Source organism: Rhea americana, unplaced genomic scaffold (genome assembly GCF_003343005.1).
Source record: "Rhea americana isolate MKP2758 unplaced genomic scaffold, rheAme1 scaffold_139, whole genome shotgun sequence".
In the NCBI taxonomy this organism is placed as follows: domain Eukaryota; kingdom Metazoa; phylum Chordata; class Aves; order Rheiformes; family Rheidae; genus Rhea; species Rhea americana.
In genome coordinates, this window is record NW_028185472.1 from 284,872 (window position 1) to 300,543 (window position 15,672).

Here is a 15,672-nt window from a genome sequence, read left to right on the forward strand (position 1 = left end):
CGGCGCCGCGGTCGTGCCGCCGGGATCGCTCGCCGTAGGTAAGGCCGGGCACACGTGCGGCGCGCTTTAGGGCCGAAGAGGCTTGGAAAGGCGCGAGAATGCTATGGAGAGATCTGAAAAGAAATGAGGGAGATGGAGGGGGGGAGTGGAAAAGAAAGGAAAAATAYGTGGAACGAAAACAGGGACTGCTGCGATCTCTGCTGGCCTTGCTCCCCTCAAAACCGCGGAGCACCTGAGTCGCATAACACTGGGGAGTGAATGCGCTGCGGGAACAGTGCTGTGCTCCGATTTTTTATTATTATTGTTTATTTATGATGGGAAGACTCCCCAAACCCAGGGCTTCCCCGGGAAGCCCCTTCCTTGCTGTGTTGAGGCAAGGCGAAGGGATAACCCGGTGCTCTGACGCGGTCTCCTGGGGGCTCTCGGGGCAGAGGGAACTCCAGGATTAGAGCCGTGTTTTGAAATTACGTGTGACCAGTGCTGAGTAATATTGCAGGACGAGACACGTAGMTACACGGGATCTAAGCGTACGTGCTAGCTCGTGTTTGTATGTAAACGTGCTAGATTTTCCGTTATTAGAAGATGCTTCTCAGCACTGTAACCTAGCATAGCTTCGTGGGCTGTTAAACTTGTGCCCRTTCCTAAAATAATTATAATTACCTGCACATGTGTGTGCATCTGCTCATTTACATTGTTGCCRTGAAGCATGTTATTTTCTGCAGTGATAAAAAGATCCTAGCCGTGGAGGCCGGCAGTTGTCCGGGTGTGCATTTTTATAGCACATGCAGTGCTTCTGCCATAGTCTCCTGAAATACAGGCACCGAGTGCCCCAGAGCACAGACAAATGCAACAAAATCCTAATGATTTCTAGCAAATAACTCATTTTCACCACCTTAAAAGGCAGCTGCATCTTAAGTGAGCCAGGTATTTGCCTATCTGCCTTGCTTTCCTCTCCGTCCCTTTCCACTCCACAGGAGTGTTGGAGTGTTTCTCTCTCTCTCTCTCTCTCTCTCTCTCTCTCTCTCTCTCTCTCTCTCTCTCTGTGTGTGTGTGTGTGTGTGTTTTTTTTTTTTTCTCCCCCCCTTCCTCCTCCTCCTGGGCAGTAACAGAAATCAGGACAGCCAGTGGAGGAGGAGGCAGAGCTATTTCAGGGAACTGGTGTTATCTGTTCTATGTTAATCCTCTGGCTGGGTGGGGGGAAGGCTTTCCTGAGTGCCGTACTGGGAGGGCATGCATCAAACATTGGAAAGCAAAGAGAGGAAGACAAGGATTAGCAGGAGAGAGAGAGAGAGAGAAGCTAGCTCCCAGTTTTACTTAGGTTATCCATGTGCTCTGCTTTTATGGATGCAGCAGAGTAGCAATCTCACTTGTGGTTTTGGGAGTTTTGTTTTGTGGGGGTTGGTTTGTTTGTTTGTTTCCTTTATTCCTCCCTTCTTTCTTTCCCCACCACTTTCTCACTCCCTTTCAGTTCTCTGTATCAAGGTCCCTTTGCATCAGCATTGTCCAAGAGTCCTGGAAGTTCCCTCATTCCCCTTCCTGTCTATTTTGCCTCCCTCTGTAGCTGAGCTGGTGAGATAATGGAGCTGAGGACTGTGGTAGCCACAGTGGAAAGCGGAGAGCAAGACACAGTTCTCAAGGTGCTTCAGATCTACAACCAAGAGGTGAGTGAATATCAAACCACTGCCTGACATCAGCTTCTTCTGTTTACAAGCCTAGAAGCAGGGTGGCCATGTTGTGGAATTTCTGTGGCATCCGACTGTCACCCGTCTGTCTCCTCTAAGCGCATCTGTCTCTGCATTACTGCCATAAAAATGTTACAGATTGCTTCATCTTTTGCTTGCAGACAATTTCATGCTTGGTGTTTCAGTAGGGAGCAACTGAGCAGCATATCTTGTTTCCTTGGTATACTGGAATTAAAGCACATAGAAGGCATTTTTTATCATCCAGAGTCCAAGTAAAACATGGTAGAGAAATAAACACCAGCGTGAATACTAAGTAGGAGGAGCTCTTATATTAAAGCAAAGTTTGGAGGTAATAGAACTGAGGCCTAGGAAGGAGCTGTAGGTGAAATAGTTAACTGTGATTTGCAAGTAAAAGATCCTAGAGATGGACATGGATGGACTGCTAGAATTAGGTTTAGTTGCTTGATCTGAAACTTAACAATAAGAAAAGGATAAAAAAATGAATATGGGCTATGAGAAGAATGGCTAGGAAGCAGAAACAGAAGCGTTTCTAGCCCTAAAGGAGCAAAGATGATCTGTGAGGATAGTTCTCTTTTGAAATAGACTCCAGCTGTCAGGGAAATTTCTTTCAGAGGATTTCCACCAGGGTAGGGCTGGCCTGCTGATCTACATGACTCATTCTGCACCATTCTTAAGTAGGTAGAAAGCAAGCAAGGAAAAAAAAATGAGTATCTTGCACAAGTGTGCGAGGGGGAAAGTGTGCAACTGTTTCAAGCAGTCACTTTTGAAATACTGGAAATCAGAGCTAAGAAGCAGTAGATTCCCCACTAGAAAGAGTGTCAGCAGGATTAACATCACCTACAGTGAATGTAATGCCGAAGAAATCGGGAGAGCAAAGCAGGAGTTTGTGTAACCAGCTTGAGGCGTCAAAGTAAGATGTTCTTAGCAGAATTCCTCCAGTTGGATCTTTTGTCAGTGTATCAAGTGTAGGAAACTTGTGAGACTGTCAATAGTTCTGCTGGTCAGTCTAGAATAAATGGAGCAAAGAGGATATGAGACTGCAAATAAACTAAGCAATTTCTCTGCATCAGTTTTCACTGCAAAAACTGATGGTACTGTATCCTTTTCTGGATATATTTTTGGAATACAGTTAGCTGTWGTACACAGTCAATTCCTGGTTACCAGGAATAAAATACAGGAGGATAATCCAACTGAAGCAAAACCACAGGTATTGCAGCAATACATGCGAATGAGGTGGCAGGAACCTGCAAAGAGGATGTAATAGGAAAGGAAAAGAACAAGTGACATGGCTGTCTTCAGAGCACCTAGCTCTGCAGGCTGAAATACCAGTTCCTTGTAACGTGGTGCCACAGCCTCACATATCATCTCATAGAACTGAAGCATGAGAGGCCAGCCCCGACACACCACTAGAGGAATACAGCTGTACTACTTCTGCACCTGAAGTTTCTTAACTGGCATTTCTGCATTGCTTTATCCATTCCTTCTTTTTCTAGGCAAAAAAAGCCAAAGCCAGCCCAGTGATCTTAGTGGCTGTGACACAGTTAATCRGCAAACTGTACCATCTACTTAAAAGTAGCCAGGAGTTGGCTGTGCATAAAAGGAGGAAAAAAAAGTGGTGAACAAAAGAGGAGACTATGCCTGCAGAGTATTTGAATAAGTCAAGGCTAACAAGGAACACCTGTGACTTCCAAAAGCCCAGTGCAGTCAGTTGTTGACTTCGCTGAGCAGGACATTAGATACGGTTAGACAACTGAGCAACTCAAGGGCAGGAGAACCATAAGATGATACATACCATAAGGTGATACATTCAGATGTATAGATGGGATCTTTGTGAACTGTAATCACTTGAGAGAAGAATTAGTCCAGAGTATAAGAATGATGTGGTAAGACTAATTATCTTTAATAAACAGCTCTGTAAACRCATCTGCACAATAAAATTTGGCAGAAGAGGTGACGGGCAGTGTTAAGCAAATGGTGGAGGTTGTGGATATCATTATATCATCAACCTCTACCTATCTGTATACATATTGACCCTCTGTATCCTTTCTCTTCCACAAAACCACAGTGGATAAAGCTCTGGGACTGTCTTAACGCAGGCAATCTGATAATAGTTCCTGATAATGACTTGTGAGACAGTACACTGGATAAAAGGAAAAGCTCTTACACACTGCATTGTTGATCTGTGGAACTCTCTGCCAGAAGTGCGCTTGGAAGCAAAAAGATGAATTCAGGATGGAGCAAGCTGTCTGTATGCCTGCTATTAGCAATACATTCCTTGCAGTACTTGCTGTGAAGTCTGGCCTATAGAAGAGCTGTATGAAAGACACCAAAGACTCCCGATGAACTTGTTTACCCCTCAAAATAGCGGCCAAAGTTGATGAAGGATATCTGTGCACGTTTTGTGGAGTTCAAGTGCAGTTCAAGCTCAATACTGATGCAAAGTAACACAAGGTGTTAAAGCACACCCTGTGAGACACCATGTGGAGAAGGGTGTTTACCTATGCTAAAGTTATAGTTATAGTTCCAGACACTGTGGGAATGAATAACACAAGGATCTGTGTGCAAATAACAAGGGGACAGTAGTTTCTTTCACTCAGGAAAAGGAACAATAAATTTCAAGGGGAAAAATGTATTGGCACAGCTTGGGATATGCTGAGGTGACACTGAGCAGAGGATTTACAAAATACTACAGTATGTTTGGATTGTGATGAATACATACTTAACTCCTGCAGTATTTTTTAAAAAAAGTCCCTCAGTCAGGTGGGCACAATTTTGGCCTGTGGCATTCAGCCTCCACTGTAGAGCCAGTAAGAAAGTGCAAGTGTTTTTGAAATGAGAGCCAGGAGCTTCCAGAGTAGTGGGGATATTGGTCAATAAAAGCATTTCAGACTTCAGTGTGGCCAGTATGGGTGCAATTCAAGCTAGAGTCATTCCTACTAGTTTTGAAGCACATAATTTTGAGTTATTTAAAGAATTATTATCTTGGAGATAAAAAGCATGAGGAAAGCTCAAACCTTGATGATAGGAAAGTTTTCTTGTCTGATTTCTCAAGAAATTCCACTGCTTGCTACAAATCCTGTGATTATCTAAGACCTCTGTAAATGCTTTGGCTCTCCTTGCCATGATGATTATCTGCCACTCTGCTGGTAAGGACTGTCCTTGAGAAGATGTGCTTATTTTTGCCAGTGTGTTTTAGACCTGCTGCTTTCCAGCTGAATGACCCTTTCCTGGTGGGGGTGCAACAGTTCTGCAGGTTCTTAACCTGTTGCTTGAACTGGATTGTTTCTTTTCTGCCCTCACAGAAATCTCAGTGCTTCACCTTTGATGATGAGGAGCGGGAAGAGAGGAAGGTAAGCATTCTCTCTGGTTTCGTCTTCTAGCTGTGTAGATAGATCCGATGCTGTTCCCTGCTTGGGTGCAGTAGGATTTGGTGGCAGCAAATTCCAGAGGGAAAGAAATCAGTGGTGTGTTCCCCCCCCCCCCCCCCCCACGAATTTGAGGGTGTATTTGGCTAGGGAATGGGGTGCACAAAGCATCTGGCTTCTGCTTTCAATCGGTAGATGATGTTTTAGGATAAAAGTCAGCATCTTCCCTGCCGTAGTGACTCCTTGGGGTTCAGTGATGCACGTAGTCTCAGCCACAGGTATATAAAAAGTGTGTGTCTAAATGATATGACTTCTCTATGCAAAGATTATAGCAGCATGCTGGCCTTCAGTGGGTAAGCGCTTTGTCTGTGAGCTAACTGCAGGGTGTAACTAAGGCTGTAGACTGACAAATGCTTTAAGATGGCATAATTTGGCACTCAGTGGAAAGAAATGCCCCTGACTGTTCATGTCCATTCTTGTAGCAGGCCCTCTCTCATGCCAGGACAGACCTTTGCATGGGTGTACACTGAATGTGTTCGGTGGGCTGATCTGGCTAAAGAATAACTTTCTTCCCCCCCCCCGGATTGCTTTTCATCTGGATCAGTTTTGTGGTCCATTTCAGTGGCTGATTGCCCTAATGCTTGTGCTAGCATAGCAGTAGAGTGAGAGTAGGCATGGACTAGGCAACCAGATTGGAGAAAGGGACCTCTTCTCTCAGTGCCAGCTAACATTAGTATAAAGTATTTTCCAACTACAGCCTGAAGTGCAGCACTAGGTCTCAGAAGATCTGAGTACCCTGCTTTGCTAGTCACTGACTTCCTGAGCTAGAACAGCCAGATGGGCCATGAATTCAGACGTAGCCTTGGGTGCTTCACTTTTTTGGGTCTATCTCATGAAATATCTATTGAGTATCACATCTTATTCCTAGTGCTCAGTTCTTCTGAAGATTTAGCCTGGGGTGCACACTCTGAAAACTCAGTCTGCCTCAGTCAGAGGCCTTGGTCACTTATATCCTTTTTTTACTCCTGCACCTCAGTCTCCTCATACAGAAGAAGAAAAGGAATGACTGTACTTTCTCACTTCTCAAGGGTTTGATTGTGAGACATACTTCACTAATGCAGGCAAAATTCTCTGGTGAAGACTGCTAGAAAGAGAAAACGAGTATGTGGCAAGGGATGTGAAGAGGGTAAAGCTCATTCAGTTCTGCCAGCCATGTGTTAAGAACTGAAATGTGTAGTTCCTTCATTCCTGTCCTCAGTCCTTTTTGTTGTGATGAACTATCATTGATTAGGCTGTGGTAAGCCAATTACTGAGCTATAGCAAACCCTGTAATCATTGGTATTTTGATTACTTTTTTTTCCCCTTAATATGTATGGGAAAACATGCGTTCTTACATGGTATTGTCTTAGAGTGATCTAGAGATCTCTTCTCTCCATAGTGTGATTGTTTATGCAATGGGTAATGAACGGTTATTAGTGTAATGTGGAGTATTACTATACTTAGTTAGAACAAAGATTGTCCTAGCTGTGTGAAGCATTACCTTTGCTCTTCCACTACTTGCTATCACGTGAAATACTCTTAATTGAAAAGGATTAGATCTTCAGGAGTTGTAAACTGGTGCTACTGGAACTCTGCCAGTCTGTACCTACTGAGGGTCTGGATCTCCAGGCAGCACTGAGAATTAGGGCAGTATTTCTTATTTAAATCTTCTGAAGTCTTTTCACTTTCTTAGGGCATCCCACACTCTTCACAACCAAGTTAGGTCCTTTTTCCCCTCTCTCAGCATTTTTCTGATACATCTCTCTTAATCTCTTCAGTCTGTTTCTGGAACACTAAAAGCAGATACCTCCCTAACTTCAAGGCTTTGGGTGCAGAGCCTTAGACAACTGCTATTGAGCTGCTTGTTACCCATGGCTTCAATGAAGAGCAAGAGACTTTTTCACCCTGCTCTCCCTTAGTTTATTGCACCTATCAAGTAAACCACGTTAGCCTAAACCAGCATAACCATGGATGACACTAAAACGTGTAATGTTTGCAAGGAGCAGTATGGTCAGCTCCTGTAGCTCAGCATAGGGACCAGTAGTTCACTTGGTCAGTATTGGTTGCGTGTTTATATTCTCACGTTACATTTGATATCCTTTGCCAGCCATTCTTTGTGTCTTGCTGGGCGTTGTTTCTTGTATTGGATCAGAATCAGATGCCAGAGCCAAACACTCCCGAGTCCTGCTGAGTTCACATCTGAATCTAGGCTGTGTAGCAGGCCCATCTCTACATAATGCTCTGTCYTGAAGAGGTGAACATTATTTCTGTATGTGAGGGAGTGCTGTTAACTGTTGGTGCATGAGGCATTACTTGTTTCCTTCTGCACAGAAAATGGCCCAGCTGCTGATCAAGTTCTTGGAAAGAGAGCTTCAGCCATCCTGCCAGGTCACATGTTTAGAAAGCATCCGTATTCTGTCCCGGGACAAATACTGCCTTGACCCTTTCACCACCAAGGAAGGCCTGAAGACCCTCTCCAGGCATGCTGGCATCGATTACTCGGAGGAGCTCATCCGAGAGGTCCCAGATTTGGATGTAATCCTGGAATCCCTAAAATGTCTCTGCAACGTTGTCTTCAGCAGCCCAAGGGCACAGGAGCTGACAGCTGAAGCCCGGCTAGTGGTGGGACTGGCCAAGCGCATCAAACTGTACAACGAGAGAAACCTTCCTCACGAGGTCAAGTTCTTTGACCTGCGTCTCCTGTTCCTACTGACAGCACTCAGAGTGGACATCCGGCAGCAGCTAGCCCAAGAGCTCAGGGGCATCAGCCTGATGACAGATACCCTGGAGCTAACCCTTGGTGTGAAGTGGATTGATCCATATGAAGTTGCCACCGAGGAGGGACTTCTCCCACCTTTGCCTCGGCAGGAGACAGAGCGAGCAATGGAAATCCTGAAAGTGCTCTTCAATATCACCTTTGATTCCAGCAAGAGGGAGGTGGATGAGGTAAGCTCCTTGGGTGTTCCATCCTTCCGCACTTGTGCTTCTCCAGGCTATGGTGTGTGTGTGTGTGGTTTTCATTTTCTATTTCTCCTCCTCCACTTGGTATTTCCTCTTATTACAGACTGGCTGCCGTGCAGCCCCTAGGATCTGGACCACAGTTACATGTAAGGGTAGCAAGAGACAGGAGTGTCTGACCCTTCATCGCTGGAGCACTGCCTCTATCCGATGCATTGTTAAACTTTAATACTTTCACAGCATTAAAATTTACTTTGAAGATGTTTTTTTCTTTTTTCTTTTTTTTTTCTTTTTAATAACTTGATTCTTTGTGCAGTTGGGAGAGTGCAGCCCCCAAAGAACTCATTTTCAGGTGTGGCATCTCACCTACTGAACAGGGTCAAAGGAAGGTGTCATGGAGAATACAGCTAGCAAATCTGTGGGCCAGTCTTTGGCCTCTTCTGGTCCTTAGCTGACTGTTGAAGAGTGGGAACTGTATAAAGTAGGAGGAAGACTGTGCTGACTGGTAGCAAAAGAAAGATTTGGAGGGTATTTCCGCTTGAATGTTCTGGTGCCTATTCTTAGGTTGCTGGAGGGAGGGATAGGGCTATGGGCTAAAGAGGGAGCAGACTCCCCCTTTAGGAGGTGGGGGGATGTAGGCAAACGTTTCCTTTTCCTCATGAAAGTTTTCATTTTCTGTTTTTGGGGACAGGAAGATGCTGCTTTGTACCGGCACTTGGGTGCTCTCCTGCGCCACTGCCTCATGATCTCTGCTGATGGAGAGGACCGGACAGAGGAATTCCACAGGTCTTTGTTAGATAACTAGATAATGCCTTCCCTAAAAACAGACCTGGGGTCCCCCCAAGACAGGTGCTGCCTGACTATGGCATTAACATCCTTTGCTTGTTTGGTTGTTGCTAAGATCACTGCTAGGAAACAGGCGTCTTTGGTCTGGTCTGCAGGTTCCTCATGTTGTTAGAATTCAGAAATAGTGCTGCCCTTTGCACACTCAAATTATGTTCATTAATTGCCCAACACCAAGGGTCATATTCAGTATCCCGCATAAGGTCTCTTCCACMGTTCCACCTGCATTAGCAGGCAACTTGCCAGAGCAGATGTTTGTTACCTTAATTAAACAGTCACTGAGCTGACCTTAATTAACTGACTGTCTCCTGAGTCATGCTGAGAAAATTGCCTGTGTCACACTGCTGAGCTGTATTGGTCCACAGGTGTAAGCTCTGAGCAGGTGACATCATYCTGTCCATGAGGAGATTGAAGTTGAAGGATCTTTTAATGTGTTGCATGGACCATCAAAGTGGGAATGAGTGATACAGGGGGAGACCCTAGAGACAGACCTGCAACTGCCCAGGTTGGGTTCTGCTTGGCCTCTGTTATGATTCATTGTTTCTCAATTGTTGCTGAAGCCCCTTTGGACTCCTAGCATATTTTTCCAACCATCCAAAAAGCAGTTTAATTTATGCAGTTCTAGTCGTGTGAGGAGCTTGAGAGCCAGGCCAGAGACAGCTTTGGTATGACCTCAGGGTCCTCACACTGCTGGAAGTTATTAATGAACCTGTCTTCCTGGGTAGTTGAAGAATTTCTGTGAACAAAGATTCCTGACTAAGTGTTCGCTTCTTTCATATATCCAGCCATACAGTTAACCTTTTGGGCAACCTGCCCCTGAAATGCCTGGACGTCCTCTTGACCCCAAAAGTCCGGCCAGGCTCGCTTGAGTACATGGGTGTCAATATGGATGCAGTCAGCATTCTGCTGGATTTCCTAGAGCGACGTCTTGACAGGGTAAGTTGAGAGGTTGCTGTGTGGAGTTCTTCACTGCTCATTTTTACAAACTTATTGCAGGATACATTTCCTTCATCCTACATTTAACCTTAAAAAGGTCAGCACCAACACATCATGCCAAAATCACAGAAGCACCAGTAAAGCTTGGTGAGTTTGGAGATACTCCTTTATAGAAGTAGCAGTTTTTAGCAGAGAAAAAAACCTATATAGATGGCAGGATTAAAATAATGTTTGTCAGCTGGGAAGATGACTGTCATTGCTTTATGGACTGTATGAGTAGTGAGATTGGTTGAGCAGCAGATGGTTAGCTGGATGATAAAATGCAAGTACTCTGTTTCAGATAACTCATCGATGATCTCATGAGCACAGTAACTGTTTGGTTTCAGCCAAACTGTTTGACTGACAGGTTAGCCTGACTTTCCCCTGACCGACTGAGGGCTGGCATTTACCAATACCCCTTACCTCCTTGGACTCCTCCGCAGCCCCTTGTGCCCCTTTGTTCCAGTGCTTCTGGAAGACAAACTTTGCAGTATTTTCAAACTGGCTGTGGTTTTTGGTCTCCAGTGTTACACCAAAGGGCCTCCAAGTCTTACTAGAGTTCTCTGCTCTGGATGCCCTACAGGAGTATTTCCGGTACTGCTGTGCCATAGAGCAGGGCTCAGAAAGCCGTGCTGTTTGAGGAATGACTGAGCACTGGAAGCTCCTGCTGCAGAGGTTGGAAAGCCTCAGTTTCCATCCATTTCCCTGCCAGTCTGTTCTCTCATGATCCTCATTGCTCACCAGACAAGCTGAGCTCAGGGTGACATTTTATTTTGTGGGCACTTCTGCAGGGACACAAGCTGAAGGAGAATCTGACCCCTGTACTAAACCTGCTGACTGAGAGTGCCCGAGTGCATCGCCAGACGAGGAAGTTCCTGAAGGCAAAGGTAACCATGGGTTCTGCCCTAAGTCCAGTGGTGCTGCATGGAGGAGAGAGAATAGCAAACTGCCTGAGCATTGCCATCCTCCAAACAGACCTCCTCTCTCCCCAGCTAAGGTTCTGACATCTGGGAGTTTGAGGCTTTTGGTAGCTATAGTGTCTTTTTCCACATCTCCCTTGCCTCCTGGATTTATTCGGTTTAGCTGATTTGTAAAATGCACATGTTTGTTTTCCTCCCCCCCCCATCTGACCTGCAATTGCTGTTCCAGCTCCACTGATTGCTCCTTCCTGTGGCCTTGCAGGTGCTGCCTCCTCTYCGGGATGTAAGGAATCGGCCAGAGGTGGGGAACTCGCTGCGGAACAAGCTGGTGCGTTTGATGACCCACATTGACACTGATGTGAAGCACTGTGCAGCAGAGTTCCTCTTTGTGCTCTGCAAGGAGAGTGGTAAGTTGCTGCGTGCAGGAGTACGCAGAGTTGGGGCTGGGGAGGCATAAGGGAAAGCAYGTAGTGGTTTCTCTCTCCTTTTCCTGGCAGTGTCACGGTTTGTGAAGTACACAGGTTATGGGAATGCAGCTGGGCTTCTGGCAGCACGAGGSCTCATGGCTGGTGGTCGGGAAGAGGGAGAGTACTCGGAGGATGAAGACACTGACACRGAGGAGTACAAAGAAGCAAAGCCCAAGTAAAGAACTCCACTTCCCCCTCCATAGCATTCYTTTTCCTATACCTCCTTCTCACTCCTCTGTCCCCTTTGCCTTTGTCTTCACCTGCCCCTTTGCCGTATCCCTGCTATACTCACATTCTCCTCCTCTTTCACATACATAGATCACTTATTACTTACTAGTTTCATTCTTAGCTTTAATTTCCTGCTCCACCATTTTTACCTGTTCTTTTTGATTTAATTCTTCTATGGCAGAGCTGCTCATGATGTGGGTGGTCACCAGTAGATATATCCAGTCCCTACAGCTGGGCACAGACTCTAGAGCAAAGTGGGTTCTTTCAGCCAGAGTCCATTCTGTACCAGGCTTGTTCACGGTGTACATGGCAGTATATCTGCCCTTAATCCATTATCTGTGTATCTGGTTTTGGCTTCTCTGCAGCTCCTCAGTGCAGAGTTAGGCAGGCTTCCCTTACGCAGTGGGATAAGGGGTAAGGGTGGTTCGTTCTTGCAGCAGGGTTGAAAGTGCCCCTCTCTGCCTCAGGATCCCCTATATCAGCTGGTTTTCTTTGTTGCTTGCTGGTGGGTGGTGGTAACTTGCAGGTGAGGTGTGTGGAGAGAGAGCTCCAGAATTGTGCTTAGCTTTGGATCTCCCATTCTTTTTGCATATCTAGCTCAATGTCTGCAGGTTTTATCTTTCTTTGTGTTGGCTTTTTGCCTCCTGACTAAAGTAGAGGGAAGAAGTGGCATTGCTCCTTGGGCACCTGGTTTAAAACCACACTGTGGAAGTGGACAGGATAGGGATGTCTCCCACACCAGAGAAATAGGAAGGACTTGTAAGGAGGACTGTGGGGGGGACATAGAGAAAGAAACCGGAAGCACCACATTGTTTCACTCCGTTAGTGCCAGGGCTAATCTGTGCAGCAGAACGAGGGGGTCATCATTTGCTGYGGCAGTGATAACCAGCCCCACTGTTGTGTTTCTTTGCTCAGTATAGGTAAGCCTGGGGTTTTGTTGTTGGGATTTTTTTGCTGTTTTTGTTTTTTGTTTTTTAGAGAGCTGTCTTCTCACCTTTGTTTTACCTCCCTCCTTTGTCGTGGTCTCATTGTTCTTGTAGCATTAATCCTGTGACAGGACGTGTTGAGGAGAAACTTCCCAACCCCATGGAAGGGATGACTGAAGAGCAGAAGGAATATGAAGCCATGAAGTTAGTCAACATGTTTGACAAGCTGTCCAGGTACTAGGAAAACTGTACATGCTTGTCTTTTTATTAGCGCCTGCATGTCTGACTTACACTTACCACAGACTGCTCTTTGAATGTGTTTCCAAGGCCATCACAAACCAAAAGGACATAGGAGTGTGTGKGGGGGATATTCTGGGAATATTTCTCATTTTCTTTAAGCTAAACCATGTTCACGTCTGGGGAAGGCATTGCAAGGCCCACAGCAACCTCTTTGTCATGACAGCATGTTACCACAAAGTACCCTTATGTGTCTGCACTGTTTCTAAAAGCCATCACATCACCAGGTTTGGCCAGGCACTTGGTAACAAAAGAAGCCTGCTGGGTAGGAAGTAGCACTTTGGGGACAGATGGCAACTGGTGCAGCCAAGTCCTCCTCTTCCCTGCGGGAATGCTTTCTCCCATCATTTCTCTTGCATCATTAATAGGTGCCACACATAGAGGCCTAGGATTTGCTGACTGAGTTCAGACTGTCCCCAAGCATGGGAAGGAAAAGCATTGTAGATTTAATGTATATATTTCCAGCATACGTGGTGGAGGGAGAGGAATGGAGTCCAACACCAGTGCTAATTTTCCTCTGGCAACCCTACACTGTACAGAATGGGACGTAAGCCCGAACCTCTTCCAGGGAAACTGAGAAGGGCAGTGTCAGTGGCTTGTGTTTCCAGCTATTGCCTCATAGTGCTGGAAGTGTCAGTGATATAGCTGTGTCCCATCTATATAAGAAGGAATACTCACTCTACTCCAAGCTGGCCCAGGCTTCTCCTGGGCTGCCTTGTGGCAGTACCTTGGACCCTTGCATTTCTGACAGTCTAGCATGTTCTGTGGTGTCTGTTGCAGGTTTGTGTAACCTTACCCCCTTCTCCCTGGTTGCAGAGAGCAAGTCATCCAACCAATGGGCATCACGCCAAGTGGCAACCTCGCCCCCATGGAGAACACCATCCGTGATATGGCTGACGAGAGGTCATCGTCCGACTCGGACCTGGGGCTGGACTGATATCGACCTCTTGCCCCAACCCCCAGAGGACTGGGGAGCCTCCATCTGCTCTCCCTCCAGAACTGGTGCTGCACCTGGAGGCTAGTATTGGGCCAGGACTCTCCCTGTGGGATCTGAATCCTGCCTGGACCCTTCACAGTCCACAATGAAGAACACCCCCCTGCCTCCCTCCCATYTCTACAACCACCTCTTTCCAGAGGCTCTTCATGGCCTGGCTCCACCTTGGTCTCTCCTCTCAACAGTCTTGAGGATTACGGAGTCCAAACTGCTTCCAGGACTTTCCATTAGGTTTTTTCTTTTCATATGTGATATTTGGGAAGATGGGTGGGGGGGGTCTTTGTGTCACATCAACATGTTCAGTAATCTGTGGAGCATCGTGAGGCTACATGTCAGTGTGCGCGTCTCTACATGGTTACACGGGGGAGTCATTCTCCAGGAATGCACATGAGAGCGTGGGCTCCGTGAGAGGGGTGTAAGTGGTTATCCCCTGCAGATGCTGGAGAGGGCATGGCWGTGGGTGCCTCAGTGTAGTACCTGCATTTCATTAGATCCCTGTACGTGTGTGCTCTGCGAACGGCTGTATGTGTGGTGGTGTCTGCGCACACAGGAGTGCGAGTGTGGACTCAATGAGTGTGAGTGCAGGTGCACTGCACTGACCAGCATGCGCACRGGGGGAGGCAAGTGAAGCTCTTGGTTGAAGCTTCCAGCACTCCCGTTGACCACAGGAGAGAAACTTGCAAGTGGCTGGCAGAAACACTCTGATACCTAGTCTRTGGCACTGTGCAATGTTTCTGTTACCATTGAGTTTCATTTCCGCATTAGCCTTTGTCTATTGCCCTTTCGAAATGAAAGGCCAGAATCTGTGCTGTATGTTGCCTCCTCATCTGCCTTGGCTTTCCCACAGATATATTTCTTGTTGTGGCTGGGGGCTGGTATTGATCCTGTCCTTTGCTGCAGTTTAGATTTGTCTTTTTTTTTTCCCTTTTTAAAGAAAAATGATTTAAAAGAAAATCCTCTGATCTGTCATGTACCAAAACTTATTAGCACACATAGGAATGCAGAAGTTATGCTAGAATAAAGAAAACCTTCTGACAAATAGTTGTATGCCAGTGATTCATCTAACTCATAATCTGAACAAGTAAGGAAACACTGCTTTCCCCCCTTTCTTCCCTTTCCTGGATGAGCAAATGGTTCTGCACTGATCACCCTGAGCTCTAGTTTTATTTAGGAGGTAGAACTATAGCATGAAATTGGTGCTAAGCCAGAAAATTTCACCGTCCCCTCACCACCACCAAATATATTTAAATAGAGCAACCAAAGTTAAATCAAGCACATATGTTGCAATCTTAACATTTCCTCAAGCTTAATTTTAACTCTGCCCCTCAGACCTTGCAACATGAACAGTCCTGTGAGCTTCTGCTTCTCCTTTGTAAATGTTTTTTAAGGGTTGAAAATTGCACACACTGGGATTTGCAGCGTGGGTCTGCTGAGGTTTCATTTGCTGTGAGCCAGAGAAGTTGAAAAATGCAGCATGGTTTGGGTTCTGGGGGAAAGGCTAGGCAGACTGTTCAGGCTGTGTGAGGGGGCACCATAGCAGATGCCCAGAAAATCTGGGTTGGGTGAGGCTGCAGTTGTGCAGCTGAGGACAGCGGGGAGATCTGAGAGTTTGTAGTTGTTCCTCTCCATATACATATATTATATATGTATTTATGAATCTGTGCTTATTTTCTAAAGGTCATCTCAGCAAGGAGAAAAACTGAAGGTACACTTCCTAAATGGAAGATGTACAATCAAATCTTTAGTGATTTAAGAACTTTTTTAGCAGTTGTGATTAAAGTTCCAGGGTCTCTCAGGGGTGTATACAATATTTATGTAAAACTGACCCAGTAAGCTTCACAGAGGCTTCTGTCATAAGACTAACGAGTACATCACAGTTAGAATTTTTAGGCCAAATCTGCATCTGTCTTGCTTTTTTTTCCCCCTTTATTGTTCTTCATAGCAACTAGCAAAAAAA

At 45.9% G+C, this 15,672-nt stretch overlaps 1 protein-coding gene across 3 annotated transcripts; it reads left to right on the top strand.

Annotated features, from left to right (window-relative positions):
• RIC8A (RIC8 guanine nucleotide exchange factor A) lies at positions 1-14,754 on the top strand. Of its 3 annotated transcripts, none has more exons than XM_085298411.1 (11): positions 1-38; positions 1,562-1,661; positions 5,006-5,053; positions 7,439-8,053; positions 8,757-8,851; positions 9,694-9,844; positions 10,675-10,770; positions 11,066-11,210; positions 11,301-11,445; positions 12,539-12,658; positions 13,538-14,754. In XM_085298411.1, exons 2-11 carry the CDS (start codon positions 1,578-1,580, stop codon positions 13,656-13,658), a joined length of 1,620 nt encoding a protein of 539 aa, XP_085154537.1. In that variant the 5' UTR covers positions 1-38; positions 1,562-1,577; the 3' UTR covers positions 13,659-14,754. The 3 variants fall into 3 exon arrangements, with proteins under 3 accessions (XP_085154537.1, XP_085154539.1, XP_085154538.1); XM_085298413.1 differs by having other exon boundaries at positions 13,502-13,586; XM_085298412.1 differs by lacking the exon at positions 1-38 and adding an exon at positions 1,297-1,318.
• The last annotated feature ends 918 nt before the right edge of the window (positions 14,755-15,672 follow it).